Below are 22,323 nucleotides of genomic sequence, written 5' to 3'. Positions count from 1 at the left end.
CCTCTGTAACATAAGGCCTTCGACCCATTCCTTAAGTTCCGAAATTGGGTTCGGCATCTGGGCCACAGCTGCGACGCCAAAAAACATCAATGAAGAAAGAAATAAGAAGAAAAGCAACGAGATTAAACCTTCAAAGCGAAGTACTACTTACGTTTCATGTTCCATTTCTCGGGAAATGGCATGTCTTCAATAGGGATACGATTCGAAGTCCTTACTCGAACAAAATGGCCCATCCAACCACGGTCCCGAGCTTCATATATGCTCGAGAACGAAGCCTTACTGGCTTGGCGAGCAAGCTTGATCAGCCTCCCTCGATAGAGTCGGGGACTGTAGAGGCGCATAAGGAGGTCGAGGGTAAAGGGACATCCCTCGATTTTGCTTACAAAAAATTAGAGGAGAATCACTATTCTGGAGAAGGAGTGGTGGATCTGGCCGAGGGTCATATCATACCTCTTGCAAAAGGCAATGATGATGGGATCTAAGGGACCCAACATGAAGGGGTAAGTGTAAATATTTAGAAACCCCTCCACGTGGGCAGTGATCGATTCCTCGGGCGAAGGAACCACCACATGCTTATTGACCCAGTTGCAGTCCTGTTTAACCCCAATGAGGAGATCTTCGGTGACTGTGTATATGTACCTCGAGACCGGCTCACATCGGCCCGGTACCAAGGAGGTCTTTCCGACCCTAAAATCAGTAACAGTCGGGCACCCTGCCGGAACGAATTTCTCAGGATGAGGTTCTGTCGCAGCCTCACCGCCGTCGGGCCATGATGAAGAAGCAACCTCCTTTTTGCGGTACGGTCTTAGAAGTTTTCGCCATTGAAGAACAGGAGAAAAGAGAATTAAGATAGTATGCAGATTGATGAGAATTCAAGAAATTTGGGTGCAAAGGTTGTAAAGCAAAGGGATTTTTGAAGAAAAAGCAAGAGTAGGAAGAGCTTTGAACGTAAAAGTTTGAATGAGAAAAAGCTAGGGTACTTATGGCTTGCTGGTGACGGTTCAGAACCAGTAGTGGCCGACCAACGACTAACAGACATTTAATACCTTGATAACTGGATCGACGGGACGTTTCGAGTTATTGCTTACGTCATGATCGGGTGAATCAGTGATGTTCGTCGCTTATGTCATTACCCATCGAGACGGAGCTCGAAAATTCATATCGTTTCTCGTCATCTTCTTTCCGAGAAACGAGGGGACTATCTGTATATGGTCAAAACCGGGCTTGCCCTTCGTATGACTAATCAAGACTTGAAAATGACAGGCTAAGGTTCAACCTCGTGTTATATCTAACCATGGTGCGAAGTTAGGTTGCTGAGCTCGTGAACCATAGACCGATCAAGATCGAGACCCAGCAAGATAGAGATAGAGCGAGACCGAGGGAAGCTTACCGAGCCAAATAACGGAAAGACAAAATATTCGTAATCGGGCGAGGATCACGACGGAAATCTCGGCACGTATCAAGAAGAGGCTGATTAATTAGCCTATCATGAGATTCCTTACTGTATTTAGAATTGTATCAAGAGTAGGATTCCCCTTCTATATAAAGAGGGTCTGATCATTTGTAAGACAGATTACATTTACACAATACAAAGTAATATATTGCCTTCTTCTAGCTTTCAATATCTTGTTACTTTATTCTTATATCAGTTGAATCTTCACTTGGTTTGAGGGTGATCGAACTCGAGGGCCAAGGCTATTCGATTCATTTGGTTTGCATTCATTTCTTTCAAAGTCAATTTCAATATATATATATATATATATATATATATATATATATATATATATATTCAATTTGTGCCAAGTTATATCACGTATCCTTAAAACTGCGTATAAATTTAATTGTTATCCGTTTTTTCGGTAAACAGTTTTCAATCCACTTTTCTTGTTAGCACCTGTATCATTCCTTTCTCGAGTTGCAATCTCGTTTCCTCTAGTACCTATCACGAAAGTAAAGCATTTACCTAATTAATTAGTTTCCTCATAGGTAGTCATCCGATATTTGTTTACACTTGGAGAGTTCGGATATTATTCTCGAGTTGCTATCTAGTTTCGGACAGCTGTTTCCAACTTTTCATCAACCTAGTATCACAGAATTTGTTCGCCAATAGAACCGGTATAAGTCAACTAAACACACAAACCACTACTGTACATACTATACTTATAAAGTAAACTTCCTTAATTTGCTGTATAATTTCTTAGGAAGTGTCATTTCCAACATTACATGCACCCACTCTACTTTTTTTGCTTTTCAATTTTAAGTACGGCAAAGGGTCAAATATATTCATGTACTTTCGAAAATGGTCTAAGAATACCCCTCGTTATATTATTAGGCTATATATACCCTTCCCGTCATACTTTACAATAAATATACTCTTATTTTGGATGGAGTGCCACGTGTCACCACCAGATGAAAACGATCCATTTTTTTTTTACCCAATCCGTTTTAAAAAACCCACCACCCGACCCGTTTTAAAATTTAGTTTTTTAAAAGCATATATTTTGTAAAAAATAGAATTTGTTTTTGTAAAAACTGAAAAAAATAGAATTTGCAAAATATATATTTTTATGTCTTTTCAGTTTTTTTAAAGTATTGTTTTTGTAAAAACTGAAAAAAAAATATTTTTTAAAAAAATACTTTAAAAACTGAAAAATATATATTCTGTAAAAACTAGAAAAAAAGAAATTTGCAAAATATATATTTTTCAGTTTTTTCAGTTTTATAAAGTATTTATTTTTGTAAAAACTGGAAAAAAAAGATTTTGCAAAATATTTTTATTTTTTTAAAACTAATGCATATGTAGTCCACTGCTTTAGGAGAGTCTTTTTTTTTCCAGTTTTTTAAAAAAATATTCTTTTTTCAGTTTTTACAAAAACAATACTTTAAAAAAACTGAAAAAACTTAAAAATATATATTTTGTAATTTTTTTTTCCAATTTATACAGAATATATATTTTTCAGTTTTTAAAGCATTTTAAAAAAATATATATTTTTTTCAGTTTTTACAAAAAGAATACTTTAAAAAAACTAAAAAGACTTAAAAATATAATTTTTTTTTTTCAGTTTTTACAAAATATATGCTTTAACAAAACTGAATTTTAAAACGGGCCGGGTGATGGGTTTTTTAAAATGAATCGGGTAAAAAAAAGAAATGGGTCGTTTTCATCTGGTGCTGACACGTGGCACTCCATCCAAAATAAGGGTATATTTATTCCAAAGTATGACGGAAAGGGTATATATAGCCCAATAGTATAACGAGGGGTATTCTTAGACCATTTTCAAAAGTACATGGTATATTTGACCCTTTGCCGTTTTAAGTATTATACCGGTAATACTCAGGGCGTAGGCACTTGCTTGAAGCGGTGAGTCGAATTTTTTTTGTAATATATGTATAAATAATAAATAAAATAAAAATATTAGATATAAATATAAAAAGTGACATCGTTTGTCTTTGCAGTAATTTATTTATTTGTTCACTTATTTGAATATTGTATCGCTTACGAAAATTCTTGAGAAATACTATAGCTCAAACTCCCATTTTGAGATAAAAAGAGAAAATATCCTACTTAATTAGACTATTGGATCACTATTCAAGTTTGCTTCTAATTCTTTGACAGAATTTTTTTTTAAAGAAGCTGTTGCCCTCACTTCAATACATTATAAGGAAAAGGCATTTGGATTTATTTAGTTACTTCATTATAATGATCCATTATAACTAGTATGGGTTGGAAGGAAAGAAAAACTAGCTGTAATAAATAGAAGAGCTTTTTCATCAAATTAAGTAATTAACACAGTGCAATGTTAAAGACGGCTACAAGACACCGCCACATTAACCAATCACAGGAGAACGCGTCGACATGTTCTGTTGACTCTTACTACTGAACAGATATAAAGATCCATTTCTCATTTCGGCCAAACTTGACAGAATAATATTGAGAGACAACTGGAATACAGTATTACGAATTTAAAATTAGGTGGCGTTTACTTATCCTGAAACAACAGGAATACATTATTACTAATTTAAATTTGGGTGGCGTTTACTTTTCCTTTTTTTTTTCTTCCTAGATTTCGTCGAGAAAATTCAAAACCTGTAGTACTAGTTTTAGTTAAATATATGCATATTTTCCCTAAAATCTATGAATTAGTTTTAGAGTGCTTTTAAAATTAAAGCTCTTAGTTTGTTAAAATAGCGATTCAAAAATCTCCATAAAAATTACAATTATCCAAGAAAAATTTCTACGTATTTGCATAAACTTTTTATTTATTTAAAAAATACCTTTTTTTCCTGAAATTGGCAGAGGGGCTAATTCCAACACAATTTTGATAGAGCTTTCTCAATTTTATTAATTACCTTTTAAGTCCACAAAATTAAAAAATAAAAGAAGTTAGCATCCCGTTAATTATTGTACTATTACAAATGTTCTCTTCTACTTCCGGTCTAGGAGACACGGTTGAGAAGTATCATTCAAGGAATCGAAAATTTGTCGTAAAATATCGTAGAAAAGTCATGATAAAATGGCTAGGGTTTTGCCACGTTTATCCATAGGAACCTACCAGTTGTACTAGTTAAATTAATTTATCAGTAAGATCCTTATCTTAGTTTAATAATTGAAACCCTAATCCGACATTAGTTAAACAAGGAACCAGTTGGAACTTGTTCCAGCAATCAAGAAAAGAGTTGTCTTCAGAGCGATTAAACTAATCGTTTTTTCTTTCCGTTATTAGGAACAAAAGCTCCAATCATCAATTGGTTAAACTGGATGGACTAAAGATTACTTATTAATTGGTTAAAACAAGAAAAAGGTCCAAACACTGATCCTGGACGCGTTATTGTAAGTATACTACTTTCAGTAAGTCTAATAATATAATATTCTCCTAAAGTTTCAATTGGACGGTGATGCAGTGATACCAGCAACAATTTCCAAATCCGTCTCCTACAGATCATCAAAAGCAACAATTACAGAAATTATATTTTATACTCTCTCTCTCTCTCGTTTCCAGCTTCTAACAAACTATAAGCTAGAGTGTTTCATCTCAACAATGCCAGAAAATATGTTGTCGCCAAATGACAAGTTGAACATTCCACATATTCGTTTAAATTCCAATAAAGGAAATTTTCAATGTAAAGTTACCCTTTTTTTTTAATCCTGAATGAACGAGTAGTCGATAGATATTGTTATGTTTGATAAAATAGATAAATTAACCGTTTTCACTAATTTTTGCTTCAGATCATACATTTTCTTCTCCCTCATTTTTCTTCTTTTAATAATGTTCTCACTTGGAATACAAAAACAGTGAAGTCTTTACAGATGCCACTGTGCTTGTGGAAACAGTAACATTACTATCATTCAGAAAACTAAAGGAAAATCTCTAACAGATTCTCTTGATAACAAGGTTTAGAGAGAGAGATTTTTTTTTGTGTGTGTAACATCTGTCATCTGACACACACACTAACGGGAACAAATTGCTGCCTTGCTTTACCGTGGACCATATATCTACACTTTATTTTCCACACTTACGTACAGTACCAAAAAGACCCCAATACTATTCTCTTTTTTACCGAGCTTATAATCAATGAATTGGCCGCCTAATTGTTTTGATTAACCATTTTGTCTTATCTTGTTACGGGTGTAAGACTCATTTTGTTTGTAGATTCTTGAAACTAAATCACGTTTTGGAAAAGAATTTATACAGATCACAGGAAGATTTGCAGGGACCATAGTTAAGTCACATCACCATTGTATTCATCTAGCTCCCCTCTATATTATTCCACGTTTTCCGGTTCTTTAAATTCTGACATACTGAAAGAAAGCTAAGCCAATAATGACATTCTTGGACCAGTGAGCAGGCTGCAGAAGAGGACGAACATGACTTTGTCGGTTGTTTAGTGGAGTAAGTCTTACTTTCATCACTATCTTATGGCAAGTCGTCACTCATTACTCTTTCTTTAGCTACAACTACAAAACTATCTCCACTGCCTCCTCCTCAAGTGTGGTTTCTTGGTTGATGCCTCTAAGGAGACAGCAAGACCATCTTTCCTCATTAATTATTCTTTTGGCTTCCAACCCCTCGTGCTTTCCCCTCTTTGATAACTTTAAGATTGCATCTTTCCTTCAAATATATGTTGCTAATCCAACTAAGCAGATAAAGAATACTGCTAATTAGTCTAGGATTTATTAATTATTCCAAAACCTGTCCCTTTAATCAATAAATCTCTGATGTTTACTGTCAGTGACTTCAAAATCTAGTTTTACCACTTGTTGACCGGCTGTTTAATTTAGAAAGGGGTCTCTCTCAATTTTACAGAAATTACCCCATCTCCGAATAGTACTCCGTACTACCTAGCTAACCAAGTCATTGGGTCAATCTTTTGTCCATTTGTCAGCATCTTAAATTAGCTTACGTATAGGGAATTAGTGAGAGCTGAGGAGTTAGCACTAAAAATGTCCACTTTATAGGGTGAAATGACAAGTCTTAGATCACTCAAGTGATTAGTTCTTCAATTAATGATATATTACTGAGTTTTTTCTAAAAGAGTTGAAAAGATATTTCTTGTAAATTAGGACAGATTACCAGAAGCTGAAATCTAAGATCAGAGTCATTTCAGATACTAGGATTTATGGAACACACAGGTCAAGACAAGGATATGGGCATGCCCAATTCTATCGGTTTTAATTCATCTCACCTCAACCAGCAAGAATCAACACCCTTTGCTGCAGCCAAACTCCCTACTGCTCCTATAGTTTCAAGTCTACCAGATAGGACAAGAAATGAACAAATTAGCCATGGAAATACCATATTCAGTCCTAACCAAACCCTAGATCATCAGCATAATCTTACTCAAAATTCAGATCCAGATCCGACTGTTATTGCAGTACAGCTTCGACAGCAATCGACAACCTCAGCAAGTGACAAGAATAGCTCCGTTCGATACAAAGAATGTCTCAAGAATCATGCGGCAAGCATGGGAGGACATGTCCTCGACGGTTGCGGAGAATTCATGCCAAGTGGAGAAGAAGGAACCCCAGAATACCTGAAATGTGCAGCTTGTGATTGTCACCGCAACTTTCATAGGAAAGAAACTGAGGACGAATCACAAACAGCTGGTGTGCATAGAAATAATAGCAACAGCCACCGTATACACGCCCAAATTCCGCCTTCCCTTCCAGCTCCGCCGCAGCAGCAACACTATCATAAGTACACTCATGGCTATTCTAGAGGTCCGATGCCACCAGTGATGATGAACTTCGGAGGGAATAGCGGAGTTCCGGCTGAATCATCGAGTGAGGATCTGAATATGTTTAACTCAAATGCCGGAGGGCAAGGGGTTATTCAACCTTGCACTTTTTCGGCGTCGAAGAAGAGATTTCGGACGAAATTCACTCAACAACAGAAGGAGAAAATGCAAGAATTTGCTGAGAAGCTGGGATGGAGGATTCAGAAACAAGATGAGCAAGAAGTGCAGCAGTTCTGTAACGAAGTGGGCGTGAAGAGACAAGTGTTTAAGGTATTTATGCACAACTGCAAACAAGCAATCAAGAGGAAACAAACTTAAGGCAAGACTGCAAAACCCCGTATTTGATTAAATTAGACTCATTATATTAGAGACTTTTTTCTTTGTGCATAAATCTGATTAGGAAGAGTTTAGGCAAATAATTAATTCTTTGATCACACAAATTCCAAACTCTAATTAGCAGCTTCAAAGGCTGAATGTTCTGTGTTTTATGGTCTTTCCCCGTTCAAGCATACAATGAAGGACTTTAGTATATTTATCTACCGTAGTACTTTAGATTCTAACTAGAAATTGCCCATTAGGTTTACTCCTTTTTCTAAGTTAGATCTAAAAGTCTCAATTAATTCCCCTTTCTGGCATTAGATTGGGGTTTCTAGGTGGTTTTCTAATCAGTCCCGCTTTTTATGTTTTGTTTTTTTGGTATTGTGTTGTTGACATGTCAGTCAGCTCCTATCACGGAAATAAGAAGACAAATCAACCAAAGAAATACAATTGCTAGGACTAGTAGAATTACCCCTCTCATTTAGATTACTTGCGGTATTCTTTGAAGAGAATATCGTTGTTTCTTTATCAACCAGTTTCACAACTAATACCCAAATTAGTATAAGGGTGTGTTTCGTACAAGGAAAATGTTATGAAAAATTAGTGGTTTTATCACTTATTTTCCCTTGTTTGTTTGGTGAGTGAAAACTTTTTTCCGAAAAATATTTTTTAGTGTTTGGTTAGAGAGTAGTAAAATATTTTTTTATGCTACTCTCATCAGCACCTCCTGCCCCTTCCCCTAAGTCTCTAAAAAAGGCACATAAATCCAAAGGAACTAATGCGTTGCTTTACTTTTTTATGTAAAAATAATGTTGAAATTTGTGTTTCGTAACTAAAAAAAAAATACCTTTTTTTGGTAGAAAAAGAAAGTACTCTTTCTACAACATGAAAATAAAGTACTCACTTTATTGAAATAAAAGAAAATAATTTTTTTATATCACAAAAAGAAAATACTCATTTTATTGAAATTAAAAAAAAATACTTTTTTTTTATCATGAAAAGAATGTTTTCCCTTCTCTTGGGTGGGGATGGGGAATAGGGTAGGGAAGGTTGAGAATGAGTTTTGGAAAATGTTTTCCCTTCTCTTGATAGGGAAAACATTTTCCTCCAACGGGATGAAAATGAGTTCAAGAGTAAAATATTCTTTAAAACATTTAAGCGAACTAAACGGGAAAATTGAAAAACATTTTCTTTCGTACCAAACACACCCTAAGTGAGACGAGAATGAGAAAAAGAAAGGATTTATTTTGCAGGTCCCTTATATTGAAAGACACAATTCAGTGACTTTCGGACAGGTGATTTTATGCGGTGATAGCTGTTGCAGAATAAAAAATTCACAATATAAGTAAATTATGATCTTCGTAGGAAGTAGAATTTCAAGATTAAGAACCAACATAATGCTTGAAACCTTGTATACTTATTATAGTCTATAGATAATCTGGTGCATTAATTCATCAACCCACAATGAATTGGGTACGTATATATATAGAGGACCCTATATATGTCCCAGAATCTTTTCGTACCCATAGTTAGGCAGCCAGGTGATGTGAGATGTTGACATTATTATGTTAGCAAATTAAACACTTTCTTTGGAGTCTCTGGAGGGGTTGTAAAGGTTTTAAATCTCTTGGCAGGATAATTTGTGAAGGCGTAAATGTGATACAAACGTAAAACTTATTACTATCTAAACCCTACTGAATTTTCCCAGCAAAAAAAGGATATGTGTTACATACTGTTATTCTCAAGAACATCAGTTTCCTATTCTAATATAAGCATTCTATTGATTATTGAATGAATTATTTGATTTATTTCTCCTTCTCCCGAGTTTAAATTTGGGTGTTTCCAAGTATTTGTCCACCTTCAGTAAACTAATTTTTGTATTATGCTGTACACTTGCATCTCGACACAACTTTCCGTTATAGTTATGTAGTTTACAATGGAAACAATTTATGTTTTCATCTCCTCTCTGCATGTAAAATGCAATTAGTTAAGTCAAACGGAGTATGAGTATTAGACAAAGCTGTGATTAACTGAAATTTTGAATTTGAAAAATGACATACTGAAGTCTGAACCGATTGCAGTTAATATTAACATCACACATGAACAGGTAATAAAAGAGAAGAAATTAACTTAGACCAAGCCATTATTTACGGCAACATGTATAGCTAAACTAGATTATAATACAGATGTTATTAGATGAATTGTAATATATATAGTGATTGACATCACACATGAACAGGTAATAAAAGAGAAGAAATTAACTTAGACCAAGCCATTATTTACGGCAACATGTATAGCTAAACTAGATTATAATACAGATGTTATTAGATGAATTGTAATATATATAGTGATTGACCGATTGTTATGCAGGAATGAAACTAAATCAAGACATTACTTCCCTAATTATTATTTTTATTGAATGAACCTTAAAATTGATGTTAATAAGAAATATCATACTCCCTCTGTTTAAATTTATGTGAACTTATTTCCTTTTTAATCTGTGCCAAAAAAATTACCTCGTTCCATAATTAGAAACAATTTATCTTTATGCAATAATTTATAGCCACACAAAATATGTGCTTCGTTTTACATCATAAGTTCAAAAGTCTTAATTTTTTTTTAAATTCGTGTCCAGTCAAATATGTTCACATAAGTTAACACAGAGGGAGTAGCTTTTATCGTTTACTTCAGTTAAAATCTTTATTACTTTCTTTTATTTACTAAAATAAACGTCTCATTACATTTATCATTTTAAGAGCTTCTCCGAGCATTTCTAGTACATACACACCGTTTCATTAATTAGGATATCTTCATATAAAATATAAAATATAAATTCGCGAAAAGAAAATTGCATTAATAACGTGGAGTTTTCCAGCTCGGGAAGCCCAAAAAAAAAAGTAGAATTTACACATAATACAACTTATTTAAGACTTATTTAAATAAGTTACTAACTACTTTTAGAAAATTACATAAAATATAATTTATTTTAAAATCTACAACTTTTAATATTCCTAATATATCATTCTTGAGATTCTCTCACCTAAAACTTATCATTATATATATATCTTGAGATTTTATCGTGCAACAACATATCCTTACATAAAATGTATGCTCCTTTTAATTTTTTTAATTTTTTTTCTTTTTCTCTCTCTTCTAGTTTTTTAATATGTGGCCATAAATATGAAACGGCAAAGTGCTGAAGTTTTCCCTCACTGATATTGTCATGTTCCTATTCCATGATTCTTTGCTATTAGACAATATGATTTGAATATTGGTTATTGATAGTATCATAAACTCATCTTGAAAATTTGTACCTCTCTATAAAATTGTAGAACTTCTAAATTATTCTCCTTTTTTAGATAATATCCGTACACTTCTTCTAAGATCTTGACAAAACAGGGGGAAAATTGTTACTTGAAGAGTTTGACATTAATTGAAGATGGCTATATACGTATGGTACATAAGTATAAACATTCCGTATATGATATATTCAAATAGTATACTTAATATATATTATATGTAAGGTATATTAATGATATATACTTGGTAATTATACGTACACAATATATGTATATTACTGTAAATGTAATTGGCATATTAACTGCATATATATATATATATATATATATATACCGTCAATATATCATTATTTAAAGGATATATAATTTTTTGAAACTGATTTTGGCAGATTGTTATTGATGGTCTTTATATAATATTTACTTTATTTTCACCAAAAAAAAAATTTAAAAAGTTAACTTATGAGTGAAGACACTATTTTTAGAAGGAATAAAACAAATACCGAAAAAGATGATGAGAGACTACTATTAGGAAATGAGTGATTGTTTTGATAAGTTTTTCACTTTTTTAGGCTTAAAATATGGAATTATTCAATCGTTTCGGTTGGGTTTTGCCAAGTGCCAACTGATATAGATAGGAGAAAATCTTTTGTTGTATATAATGTAAATTTGCAAATGGTTGTAATAAATGTAATTTATTCTTATAGGCCTTGTAGAGATGAAAATTTCCCCAAAAAAAAGTGTAATAGAACCATCCAATTAACTGTGAAATTTGAATTCATTATCTATAGGCGTCAAGAAAAATAAGCACTCAACAAAGCCCTTAGCATCTACGGGTTATTAAAAGGTCTTTTCTACCCCAAAACGTGACTGTGGAACAGTTTTCGGGTCATCCTACAATGACACGTCTCAATATCTACGCATAGGTCTTATCATTCAGCAGTCTTATTTTGAAATGATGGAAGTACTACAAAAAATCAACGATAGTAACAGCATTTTCAACACAGTACTAAGTTTTTACATTTGGTACAAAAACTTTTTCAGCTTTGTTAGTATGCGTGTTCACTTTTGCAATGACATATTCTCTTTATTTTAACTAAGTATAACCTAAGCGATGACCATACGGAATTGAGTTGGTGAAGAACTTCATCTGTCCTACAAAAAGAATAGCTGACCAAAAAAGAAAAAGAAGAAAACAATGTAGTAAAAATCTAAGCCACTCACCTAATAGGAACCTCTTCCTATGCGAGATTTCCTTTCAGGGGCTGTTATTACTAATTGCTCACAATTCTTTACCGCCACTTCTCATCTTTGCTCCAACTTTGCCTGTAGCTTCCGAAGCCTTCTCTTTTGCAGTTTCATACTTATCCTTGACTTGTCCATTCATGTTTTGTTTAGCAGACCTATAAGTTTCATAAGCCTTTGATTTCGCACCCTCATATCCGTCAAATGCTTTCTCTTTCGCATCGTTGGCTCTATCAGTAGCCATTCTTATGGTTTGATCCGCTTTACCAGAGGCAAAATCATATGCATCAGATGCTTTGGCTTTCATCGTGTCTTTTGAATTACCAGCAATGTTAAAAGCCCTGTCCCTTGCTTGGTCCATCTTGTCATATGCATAACCGTAAGCACCATAAGCTTTATCTTTACCCATTTCTTTGGCATCACCGGCCATGTCTGAAGCCTTTTCCATTGCTTGACCTGCTTTGTTATTTACAAAACCATAGGCATCATAAGCTTTATCCTTAACCTTCTCTTTAGCTGAACTACCCATTTCGGAAGCTGCATTTTCTGAAGCAACGTCTGTGGCTCGACCTGCCTTATCCGATGCCGAGGCATAAGCATCATGAGCTTTCTCTTCGGCAAAATCATGGGCATCATAAGCTTTATCCTTAATTCTTTCTTTGGCGTCAGCTGCCATATGTGAAGCAATGTTAGTGGCTCGACCTGCCTTATCAGATGCGGAGGCATAAACATCATGAGCTTTCTCTTTGGCAAAATCATTGGCATCATAAGCTTTATGTTTGGCTCTTTCTTTGGCGTCAGCAGCCATATCAGAAGCAATGTTAGTGGCTCGACCTGCCTTATCAGATGCGGAGGCATAAGCATCATGAGCTTTATCTTTGGCAAAATCGGTAGCCATGTTTGTGGCTTTACCAGTTTTCTCCGATGCATAGGCATAAGTGTCATATGCATTTTCTTTTCCTCTTTCACTGGCATGACGAGCGGTATCTGCAGCTGCATCCATAGCTTGATTGGCCTTCTCGGAAGCAAGATTTTTAGCATCACCAAATTTGTCGGATGCCATGTCAGCCATTTCACTAGCCTTTTGAGAACCATACTTTTGGGTTCCTGCATAGAAAAACGCTGAATATTAGTAGTAATTCTTTCAACGTACTACAAAGTAAGGAAGTAGCCGAACTCATCTCCTCGGCTTCACTAAAGCTTTGAATTCAAGAGGAAAATTACCATGTGCTGCAGTATTTATGGAATCTCTAGCAGTTGATGCTGTATCCTTAGCTTTATCCATTAACCCTTGGGCTTCGTCTTTTGCATCGTCTTGATACCTGAAAATAAGGGTGAATAAATCCCGCAAATCTTTTAGAGCATTCTCTTGCGAACAATTTAGCAATGGTCGGCTCATCGAATGCAATGCACCTAGTTACGTATGTGTTGTTTCAAAATATTGAAAAAACATATAGGTCATTCGACCTGAAGGCAACAACAAACAACCTACGTAATTTACTTTGTAACAGAGAGTATCTAACGAGCATTGCGTAGCCCATTTAATAATTTTTTAAACCTTCTCTCAGATTATTGGCATATTTGAGTTAGTTCTTTCATTTTTTTCATTTTTTTTTTAAACACTCTAAGACTTGTCCGATTAATAAATATGAAATGAAAATTGAAATAAGTTGATCTCTACTCTCCCCCTGTTTCGATATTTTCCAATCTATTTTAAAAAGATGAAATAAATGTTAGCCCCCCTAAGCAATTTGTTTGATAAATTTTTTTATCAAAAGTTTTAATTTTTAAAAGAGGGTCATTTGCCCTTACAATTTAGTTTAACCCTTCTAAAAGGTTGACAATTGATTCATTATGTGTCTCACTCTTACGTAAGTTATTACGGGTCATCTTGAGAAGTTGAAAAGCAGTTCTATATTGAATGCTTTGAGACTCCAGGAAGTACAATGTATACTATAATCTGAAACAACATTACAGGAATTAAATTTTTAAAAGATATGTCTAATTAAAATCCAAATGGTCCGTCTATAAGCCTAGACAATATCACAACAGATATAAAGTATTTGTACGGAACCACTTCCTCAAAGAAGAATGACAAAGAGTAAGTTGGAATTAATTTTGCTTACTGTGAGAATTTGCCAGCGACCCAATCAGCCCAAGAGCCAGTCTTCTCTTTAGCATCGTCCATGGCTTCAGAAGCACTTTGCTTAACCTGTTGAGCTTTGTTATTCATCTCTCCCACCGCTATATTTGCTTTCTCCTTCGCAATCTCCGCCGCTTCCTCTCCCCAACACCAGCTCACGGCCAACATCGCCGCCACCAACAATACAAATAATGCTGTCCTCTTTCCCATTTTTTTTATTTACTGAGTATTTTTATTAAGACTACTTTTCAGTTTCTTATTGTAAATTTTCAGTTTTTCGAATTACAGAAGGGTGAGAGTAAAACAACAAGATATATATAAGGGAGAGTTTAAACTTTGGAAGTTGACAGAGCGGTTCTTTAGAGAGGACAAATAGCGACGTGGATGTATGTGAAAAGAGGTCTCCTGTTTTACTGCCACGTAATAAAAAGGCCAAGACCAGGTCTCTGCCGTCGAATATTTTTAGTGGGTAATTTTCTTACAGCTTTGCGGATTCCGCTCTCAACCAGCGGGTAAATTTCCGAATTTATCTGTTAAAAAGTTCTTTCCTTTTAATTTCCTCTCTCTCTTTCTCTTGTTTTTTCAACTATCTCAATAATCCATTTGAATTCTCCATTTGAACCTAAATCTGTTCAGATAGAAAGAAATATGCTTTTCAGATTGTTAACAAACTGTTTTATTAAATGAAGCTGTAAATGTAACATGAGATAACCGATGAATTAATGATTACTTGAAAAAATTATCATAACGAATGACCCAAAACTAATCATCCATATATTATACAACTTCAGAAATATTTTGTAACTTCTTGTACGTAATATTATTAATTCCATCCTATGTTTGGAGGGTAAACAATTCTTGACTTATGCATTAGGCTACAAAACCTTGACTTAATTTGGTCAAAAGTGGTACTCTAATAAATTCTCCTCGTACTATTTTATAGATTCATGATTTAGATTTTATGGGTTCAACTTTTGAAATTTTTAACATTGAACCCATTATATTTTAAAGTTATGGGTTCAGACCTACCATTTAATTTGTTACAATTTTAATGAATTTTTATACATTAATTTATGTTCCGCGTCAAAAGTACTGGGTTCAGTTGAATTCCGGGGCCAAATTCTACCTCCCCTGCTATTTTGATTCTCATTTTTCCTATGCATTAGAGGTGCGCACTTTGGACTTCAATCTCTTTCTTTGGGCTGCGCAGTCATGTCCAACTCACGCTCTACATGTACTTACTTACCTTTATGATTTTACGGTTGAGCTTTTTTTTGGTTTTATTGAGCATATAGTGTAATATAATGATACAGTGAACAAACTAAATCATACCTGGAAACGGATTAAAGATATTAAACTTGACATGGGTTCACTCTTTGAATTTAACCACTGAACCAATTGCATTTTTCTTTAAAATTATGGGTTTGCAATTTAATATTTCTTAAAATTAAATGCTAGTATAATTTTTTGCAAATACATCTAAGAATTGTTGGATTCAACTGAATCCTCGGATTTCGTATTGCATCTAGATCAGTCACACGAATGTCGTTCCGAAAGATCTATCCGTGACCAATTTCTTTAAGAAGCTTTGCTAGTCATTTACTGCGATGTCGAGCATGCAACCCAATCTGCCACAGTATAGCTCATTTAGAACATAATACTCCTATATTAAGAACTCTGTTTTAAACCTTATGTTAAATTACGCCCCCGTATAATCTCTCAACGGCATCATCAACTGGGGCATATTCTGTTAGTCATTGAATAATCTCCACTTATTTCCAATTTCCACATATACGTGTTTTATGATTTTTCAATGTCTTAATCGCTCGTTTCAGTGTATAATATGAAATTTGTGTGCAGGATTATTCTCTTGTGATTGTGATGAGACGTTTGGCATTACAGAAGCACAGTATAGTTACTTATCGTCCGTAAAATGTAATATGATTTTTTATTCAAAAGGATATTAGGGTAATACAATGGTAACACATCAGCCTAGCTAGAAGAAGAAAATAATACTAGTGTACATCTTGAGAGTAATATTTCTTTCCGTAATCTTCAGCGTACGCTTAGGTCTTCGACTTGAATGGTTTTTATATTGGCATAAATTATACCTCGTACGCCTGCATAAAGAGAGGCTTTGATCAGTACTTACTTTAAATTATTTATTTAAAACAAAAATAGAGGCAAAAAAGGATAAGTAGATTCAAAGTTGAAGTTTGACGCATCTCATGAATTGACAGTTGATACGTTAAAGTATAGTGCCACTATGCTAGTTTTAGAATCCCAAAGATTTCAAAGTAAGGAATAAAATATTGAGTAAGATAATGGTCGGGTACGGAGTATCTACATGATCAGAAGTGGAGGCTTTTATTTTGCATGCGAGTCTCTCAACCCCTAACTATATTTAGAAAGTATTGGACCCTAGGAATGTTATCCAAAAAGGCAAGGGGGATTAGATCTCATGTGGACTCAATGACAAGATAAGAAGCTAAGTTGAATGGAATGTGGCCAGGCATTACCTTTATATTTATAATACTAATGATTAGGAGCTTGGTCAGAAATTGTTTTTGACCATTTATTAACTGAAGCTATTTTTAATTTATAAATGGAGTAATTAATCCAATTGGATTATGCTTTTTACCAGCAGTGAGTTTCCTAGTATATCACCTATTCAGAATAACATATGTAGATATCTTAAAATTTATCACATCTGTACATATAGTTCGAGCCAGAAAACACTAGGAAATAACATGATTTTTACCTGCAACTGGTTTCTTGATTAGCTTAGCGAGAGTTTCCTCCTGACCTGTATTTTGGGAATGGGACGTCACCGGACTCAATGTGCTTGAGATCTTCTATAAGGATAGCATAGTGTTGCTTAACATCTTCAACTGATTTTCCTCCACCAACGTATTTAGCAATGTTTTGCCAACGGTCAGGTGTGTCTTTGTCATAGACAGCGAGTGCCTGCTCAAATTTCTTGTTTTCTTTTGGTGTCCAAGCAGATAGTGAATTTGATGCCATTGTTTGATATTGAAACTGTGTTGTCGCGGACGATAAAATGCCTTAAATACAGAGAAAATAATGAATGACTAACTGAAACTAAAGAGAAATAATGCTTGAGCAAAACCTGAAAACTATGTAATAAATTGGAATGAAGGTAGTTGTAGTGAGGACAATGACTGAAGTCAGTGAGGCTTGTGTATTGAGATGTTGTTGAGGGAGCTCTATATATATAACAGAGGGAAAAGGTGGTGGGGTCTGCCAGTTGGAGAATAAATTTTAGCAAATGGAAGAATCAAAGGGGTGACCCGTCCCCTTTAGAAACCACAAGTAGAACAAATTAAATGCTGAAAGAGGAGAATCAGTTTTCAAGTATTTGCATGCCTGGCGTCAGTGTTATTTATTCATTCTCTCTTGGTCTATAAAATTTGTACTGGAATATTATTTAACATTGAAATGACTCAGGAAAAAGGGAATCAATAAAGGGAAGAAGAGAGATTAAGAAAATAAACCAGGGTAGTTTTAGATGCTAAGTATCGTTTATTGGTGATTGGTGGGGCGAGGAAATGGATTTATTCCTGTACGATACTACTATATTCACCATAACTTGATGATCTCATTCCTCTTTTTTAATCCAACCAGAAGTTTTTTTTATACTTGGCTTGTTTCTTCTGATATTCCTAATTGGCAGTTCACATGATAATATATTTTAAGATTAAAAGAGACTCACTGTCTTTGGCAGGGTGATCCAGTTTATTTGCTCCCTGAAACTGAAAGAGACTCCTAAGTCAACGATCGGGTGTTACGTTTTTCCATTAATTTATAAATTTAATTTTTTGTTAAAATTGTCTGGTCACTTGTTAGTGACTGCTCTTTTGCTTTAATGGGTCTAGCATCCAGTTCTTCTTAAAAGAAATTAGAACCATGATTCTTCGTCGTTGTATTAAATGGATTATCTGTAAAATGATAGGCTCCATCCTTGGCCAATAGGCCCAAACTAACTTCTGACACCACAAAAATAGATAGAAAATTATTACGAAAACTAGTTGGTTGTGCAATAATGAATTCTTGTATTTTTGCTTCTGTGTTAACTGAAAGAAGTTTCGCACTCTATGGTTTGGTTGCTCAAAATTGTACTGTTGCAATCTGAAAAAGTAAACGAAGCAATAAAACATGTCTCCACTGCTGTACATTGATAAGTTTGAGGAAGTAATATCAATTGGTATTTTTGTCTTGTCAATATGAATATATTCTCTCTGAGGAGTACACCTTTAATTATTGATGGGTGGCGAATCTATGTAGTTAATGTTGCGACCATCATTTCTCATATAGAAGAGATATGAGCTTCAACCTATTGTCTTTTCGTGTGCTTTGCAGCTCTAATTTCTCCTAGGAAACTAATGGAGAAAAATTAATATGTATCCTAATTATAAACTGTATGCATTCCTCTTGCTGCTTTATTTTACGGTCAATTCGTTATTTAGTGTATGACATGCTTGAACTTTGGTTGGAATATGTTGAAGCACTTTTCCATGTGTTTCCATTAGGAACAATAATGGCAAAAATTAATGTCTTCTTCTTCTTTGTTCATCTCAGGCAAACTTCCTTGTTCTACCCTCATGTTTTTAAGCCAGAGCTGGGGAACACCAAAAATATATTATATCCCATAATTAACCAAAATTTTCCCTAATATATTCCCGGGAAAAGAGAAACATTTGTAAAGCAGCATCTTGTCGTGGCTCATTAATGAAAGACCACATGACAGACTTATAGCCTGTTTAACCGTACTTTTAAATTCAAACTTATTTTGAAAATATTTTTACTCAAAAGTGTTTTTAAAAAAAAAGTGATTTTGGCGAGAAACATTTTGTGTTTGACTAATCAATTTAAAGACACTTTTGAATAACAATTAGTGTTTAACCAAACTTTTTAAAAAATGCTTTAAAGCATATTTCTCTCAAAAGTACTTTTTTAGAAAGTATTTTCGGAGAAAAAAAATTTTTTCTCAAAAACTGCTCCTGCTTTTGCTCAAAGCACCTTTTCGTCTTAAAACATGGGCCAAATACCTTAACTTAGAAAAAAAACTTTTGGCCCAAAATACTTGTAGAAAAAAAGAAGCACGGCCGAATAGGCTATACGTACATGTACATAATTAAGTTACTCATAAGGATCACAAGAATAATAGTTACATAAGAAATAGAAATGAAAAAATAACCTTTTTAAGAGATACCTAGCCTAAGAAAGAAGGGGGTCGTTGTCACTATCCAAATCTCACCTGTCGTGATGGTGCCTATCGCAATACTAGGCAAGCCAACAATGACAATAAACCACACATTCATAAGTTTGAAAACATAATAAATTAAACTTACGAGTGAAATCTCATAATTACAGATACATAAATACCGTATCTCAATACAATACACTCCCAAAACTCGGGTGTCATTGAGTACATGAGCATCTAAAGGAAACCATAATCTGACTGATAAAAACACTATCTAGAAATGTCGAACAGTACAATTAATTGAAAGAAAGGAGAATCTAGGTCTGCGGATGCCAAACAGCTACCTCGAGAATCTCCGAAACTGATAAAAGCTCTGAAATCAACAACCACCGTACCTGAAAGTACCTGGATCTGCGCATGAAGTGCAGGGTGTGGTATGAGTACAACCAACTCAATAAGTAACAAGCCTAACCTTGAGCTGAAAGTAGTGATGAGCTCAATGGGCACAACCCAAATATGGATATAACAGAGCAGGAATGTAGACATGATTTCGAGTAAAATAGTTTAAGCTCAAAACAGGTAAAATATGCCAAGTATAACTGGGATGAGGAATGATACATCTCTATATATGCATATCAATTATGCATGCCAACTGTAATGCAATGTAGTGATAAAAATCATATGCATACTCTCTGAGTATCAATTCATTCAGTCATCCCATTCACTAAATCCTCACAGTCACTCATGCCTCACAGTCACTCAGTCATCACAGTCACTCATGCCTCACAGTCACTAAATCCTTCCAAATCACTCGGCACTCACACTCAATAGGTACCTGCGCTCACAGGTGAGTCAGACTCCGGAGGGGCGGATCCTGCCCAAGCGCTATAATAATATGCCAATCATGACATGAATCAATAAAGCCTGTTGCGGCGTGCAACCCGATCCCATAAATATCCTCACAGTCAGACCCTCGGCCTCACTTAGTCATCAATCTCTCCAATCTCTCGGGCTCACAATGTCATGAAAAAGCAACCCAAAAATGATAATATGATGTATCAATAAATAACAACAGATTCTGAGATGAGATATGCAAATGTTAGATATGACTGAGTACTTAATTGTAAATTAAGTAAGTAATTTAACAGCAACACGACCTCTGTGGGTCCCAATAACACCAGCAAATGGCCTAAGCATGATTTCTAACATGAGTCACAACTTCTACGGTGCACGCTCATATGTCTGTCACCTCCACACTAATCAGATAATACGTAATTCAAGGATTTCATACCATCAGAATCAAGTTTAGAAGTATTACTTACCTCAAGCCGTGCAACTTCTTTATTCCAATAAGCCTTTTCCTCGCGATTCGGTCTCCAAAATCCTCGAATCTAGTCACAAACAATTCAATATACTCAACACAAATTATAAGAATCAATTCCATACGAAAATACTAAGTTCCAAATTAAAATCCGAAATGTCAACTCAAAAGTTAACAGTGGAGCCCACATCTCGAAACTCGAAAAAAGTTACAAAATACGAATGTCCATTCAACCAAGAGTCCAACCATACCAAAATTACTAAATTCCGACCACAACTCGGCCCTCAATCCTTGAATTAAAGTTTATGAAATTTTCTACAATTTCCAACCCCAAACGCTAATTAAATAACGAAAATAATGATATATTCATGTATATTAACCAATTCTATGTTAGAATCACTTACCCCAATTTTCTTGAAAATTCTTCCAAGACTCGTCTCAATCCGAGCTCCCAAAGTCTCAAAATGACAAAAATGTCGGAACCCCTCCGTTTTGAATTCTGCCCAGTGATTTCGCACCTTCGCTATAATTGACCGCACTTGCGGCCTCGCTTTTGCAGACAATTTAGTCGCTTCTACGAGCTACAGCTTCCAGCCAATCTCCTCATCTGCGATCACAAACGCGCGGATGCGAGTCCGTATTTGCGGAGCTTCTTTCGTACATGCGCCCCCAGTCCTCTAAGAATTTCCAACTTCTACATTTGATGCCGAAACCTATCATTTCAAGTCCGATTGACCTTAAATTTTGCACACAAGTAATAAATGACATAACAAAACTATTAAAATTTCCAGAACCAAAATTCGAGCTCGATAACCATAAAGTCAACTCTCGGTCAAACTTCTCAATTTCCAAAACTTATAATATTTCAACTTTCGTCGTTTCAAGCCAAATTCAACTACGGGCCTCCGAATCACTATCCGGACACACTTCTAAGTCCAAAATTACCATACGAAGCTATTGGAATCATCAAAACTCTATTCCGGATTGTTTACACATAAGTCGACATTCGGTCAACTCTTACAACTTAAGCTTACAACCTTGGGACTAAGTGTCTCAATTCATTCTGAAATCTCCCCGAAACCAAACCAACTGCCCTGACAAGTCACATAACAATAATTAAACATAAAATAAGTAGTAAATGGGGAAACAGAGCTATAATACTCAAAATGACCGGCCGGATCGTTATATTCTCCCCCTCTTAAACAAACGCTCGTCCTCAAACGGGTTCAGAAACATACCTGGAGTCTCAAATAGGTGTGGATACATCCCTCACTCGGCCTCCCAGGTAGCCTCCCCGACTGGCTGGCCTCTCCACTACACTTTCACTGAAGCTATGTTCTTTGACCTCAACTTTCGAACATGCCGATCCAAAATGGCCACCGGCTCCACGTCATAAGTCAAATTACCATCTAGCTGAACTGTACTAAAATCCAAAACATAATATGGATCGCCGACATACTTCCGGAGCATAGAAACATGAAACACTAGATGGATACTCGATAGACTAGGCGGCAATACAAGCTTGTAAGCCACATCTCCA

The 22,323-nt window shown here is 34.9% G+C and overlaps 3 protein-coding genes across 4 annotated transcripts; 1 reads left to right on the top strand and 2 right to left on the bottom strand.

Annotated features, from left to right (window-relative positions):
* Nucleotides 1-5,513: 5,513 nt before the first annotated feature.
* Nucleotides 5,514-7,765, top strand: LOC104098287 (zinc-finger homeodomain protein 6-like). The gene has a single exon (XM_009604981.4). It carries the CDS (start codon nt 6,619-6,621, stop codon nt 7,552-7,554), a length of 936 nt encoding a protein of 311 aa, XP_009603276.1. The 5' UTR covers nt 5,514-6,618; the 3' UTR covers nt 7,555-7,765.
* Nucleotides 7,766-11,779: 4,014 nt separating this feature from the next.
* LOC104098288 (uncharacterized) lies at nt 11,780-14,544 on the bottom strand. Its single transcript, XM_009604982.4, has 3 exons — nt 14,222-14,544; nt 13,320-13,417; nt 11,780-13,202 (listed from the first exon to the last, which is right to left on the bottom strand). The coding sequence occupies exons 1-3, from the start codon at nt 14,446-14,448 to the stop codon at nt 12,133-12,135; spliced, it is 1,395 nt and encodes a 464-aa protein (XP_009603277.1). The 5' UTR covers nt 14,449-14,544; the 3' UTR covers nt 11,780-12,132.
* A 1,619-nt stretch (nt 14,545-16,163) lies between these two features.
* LOC104098289 (protein RADIALIS-like 1) lies at nt 16,164-17,452 on the bottom strand. Of its 2 annotated transcripts, XM_033656651.2 has the most exons (3): nt 17,369-17,438; nt 17,000-17,277; nt 16,164-16,358 (listed from the first exon to the last, which is right to left on the bottom strand). In XM_033656651.2, exon 2 carries the CDS (start codon nt 17,260-17,262, stop codon nt 17,023-17,025), a length of 240 nt encoding a protein of 79 aa, XP_033512542.1. In that variant the 5' UTR covers nt 17,263-17,277; nt 17,369-17,438; the 3' UTR covers nt 16,164-16,358; nt 17,000-17,022. The 2 variants fall into 2 exon arrangements, with proteins under 2 accessions (XP_033512542.1, XP_009603278.1); XM_009604983.4 differs by having other exon boundaries at nt 17,000-17,452.
* Nucleotides 17,453-22,323: the final 4,871 nt, after the last annotated feature.

Source organism: Nicotiana tomentosiformis, chromosome 2 (genome assembly GCF_000390325.3).
Source record: "Nicotiana tomentosiformis chromosome 2, ASM39032v3, whole genome shotgun sequence".
Taxonomy (NCBI): domain Eukaryota; kingdom Viridiplantae; phylum Streptophyta; class Magnoliopsida; order Solanales; family Solanaceae; genus Nicotiana; species Nicotiana tomentosiformis.
Note: the sequence above shows the minus strand (reverse complement) of the source record. Positions and strands in the feature narration are given on the sequence as shown.

Bases quoted from the DNA above. Each gene is read 5' to 3' on its own strand.
- LOC104098287 (XM_009604981.4), top strand. From the start codon at position 6,619: ATGGAACACACAGGTCAAGACAAGGATATGGGCATGCCCAATTCTATC.
- LOC104098288 (XM_009604982.4), bottom strand. From the start codon at position 14,448: ATGGGAAAGAGGACAGCATTATTTGTATTGTTGGTGGCGGCGATGTTG. The intron at 13,418-14,221 runs GTAAGCAAAATT...CCTTATTTTCAG, and splicing joins GTCGCTGGCAAATTCTCACA to GTATCAAGACGATGCAAAAG. The intron at 13,203-13,319 runs GTAATTTTCCTC...TTTTCTATGCAG, and splicing joins CATAAATACTGCAGCACATG to GAACCCAAAAGTATGGTTCT.
- LOC104098289 (XM_009604983.4), bottom strand. From the start codon at position 17,262: ATGGCATCAAATTCACTATCTGCTTGGACACCAAAAGAAAACAAGAAA.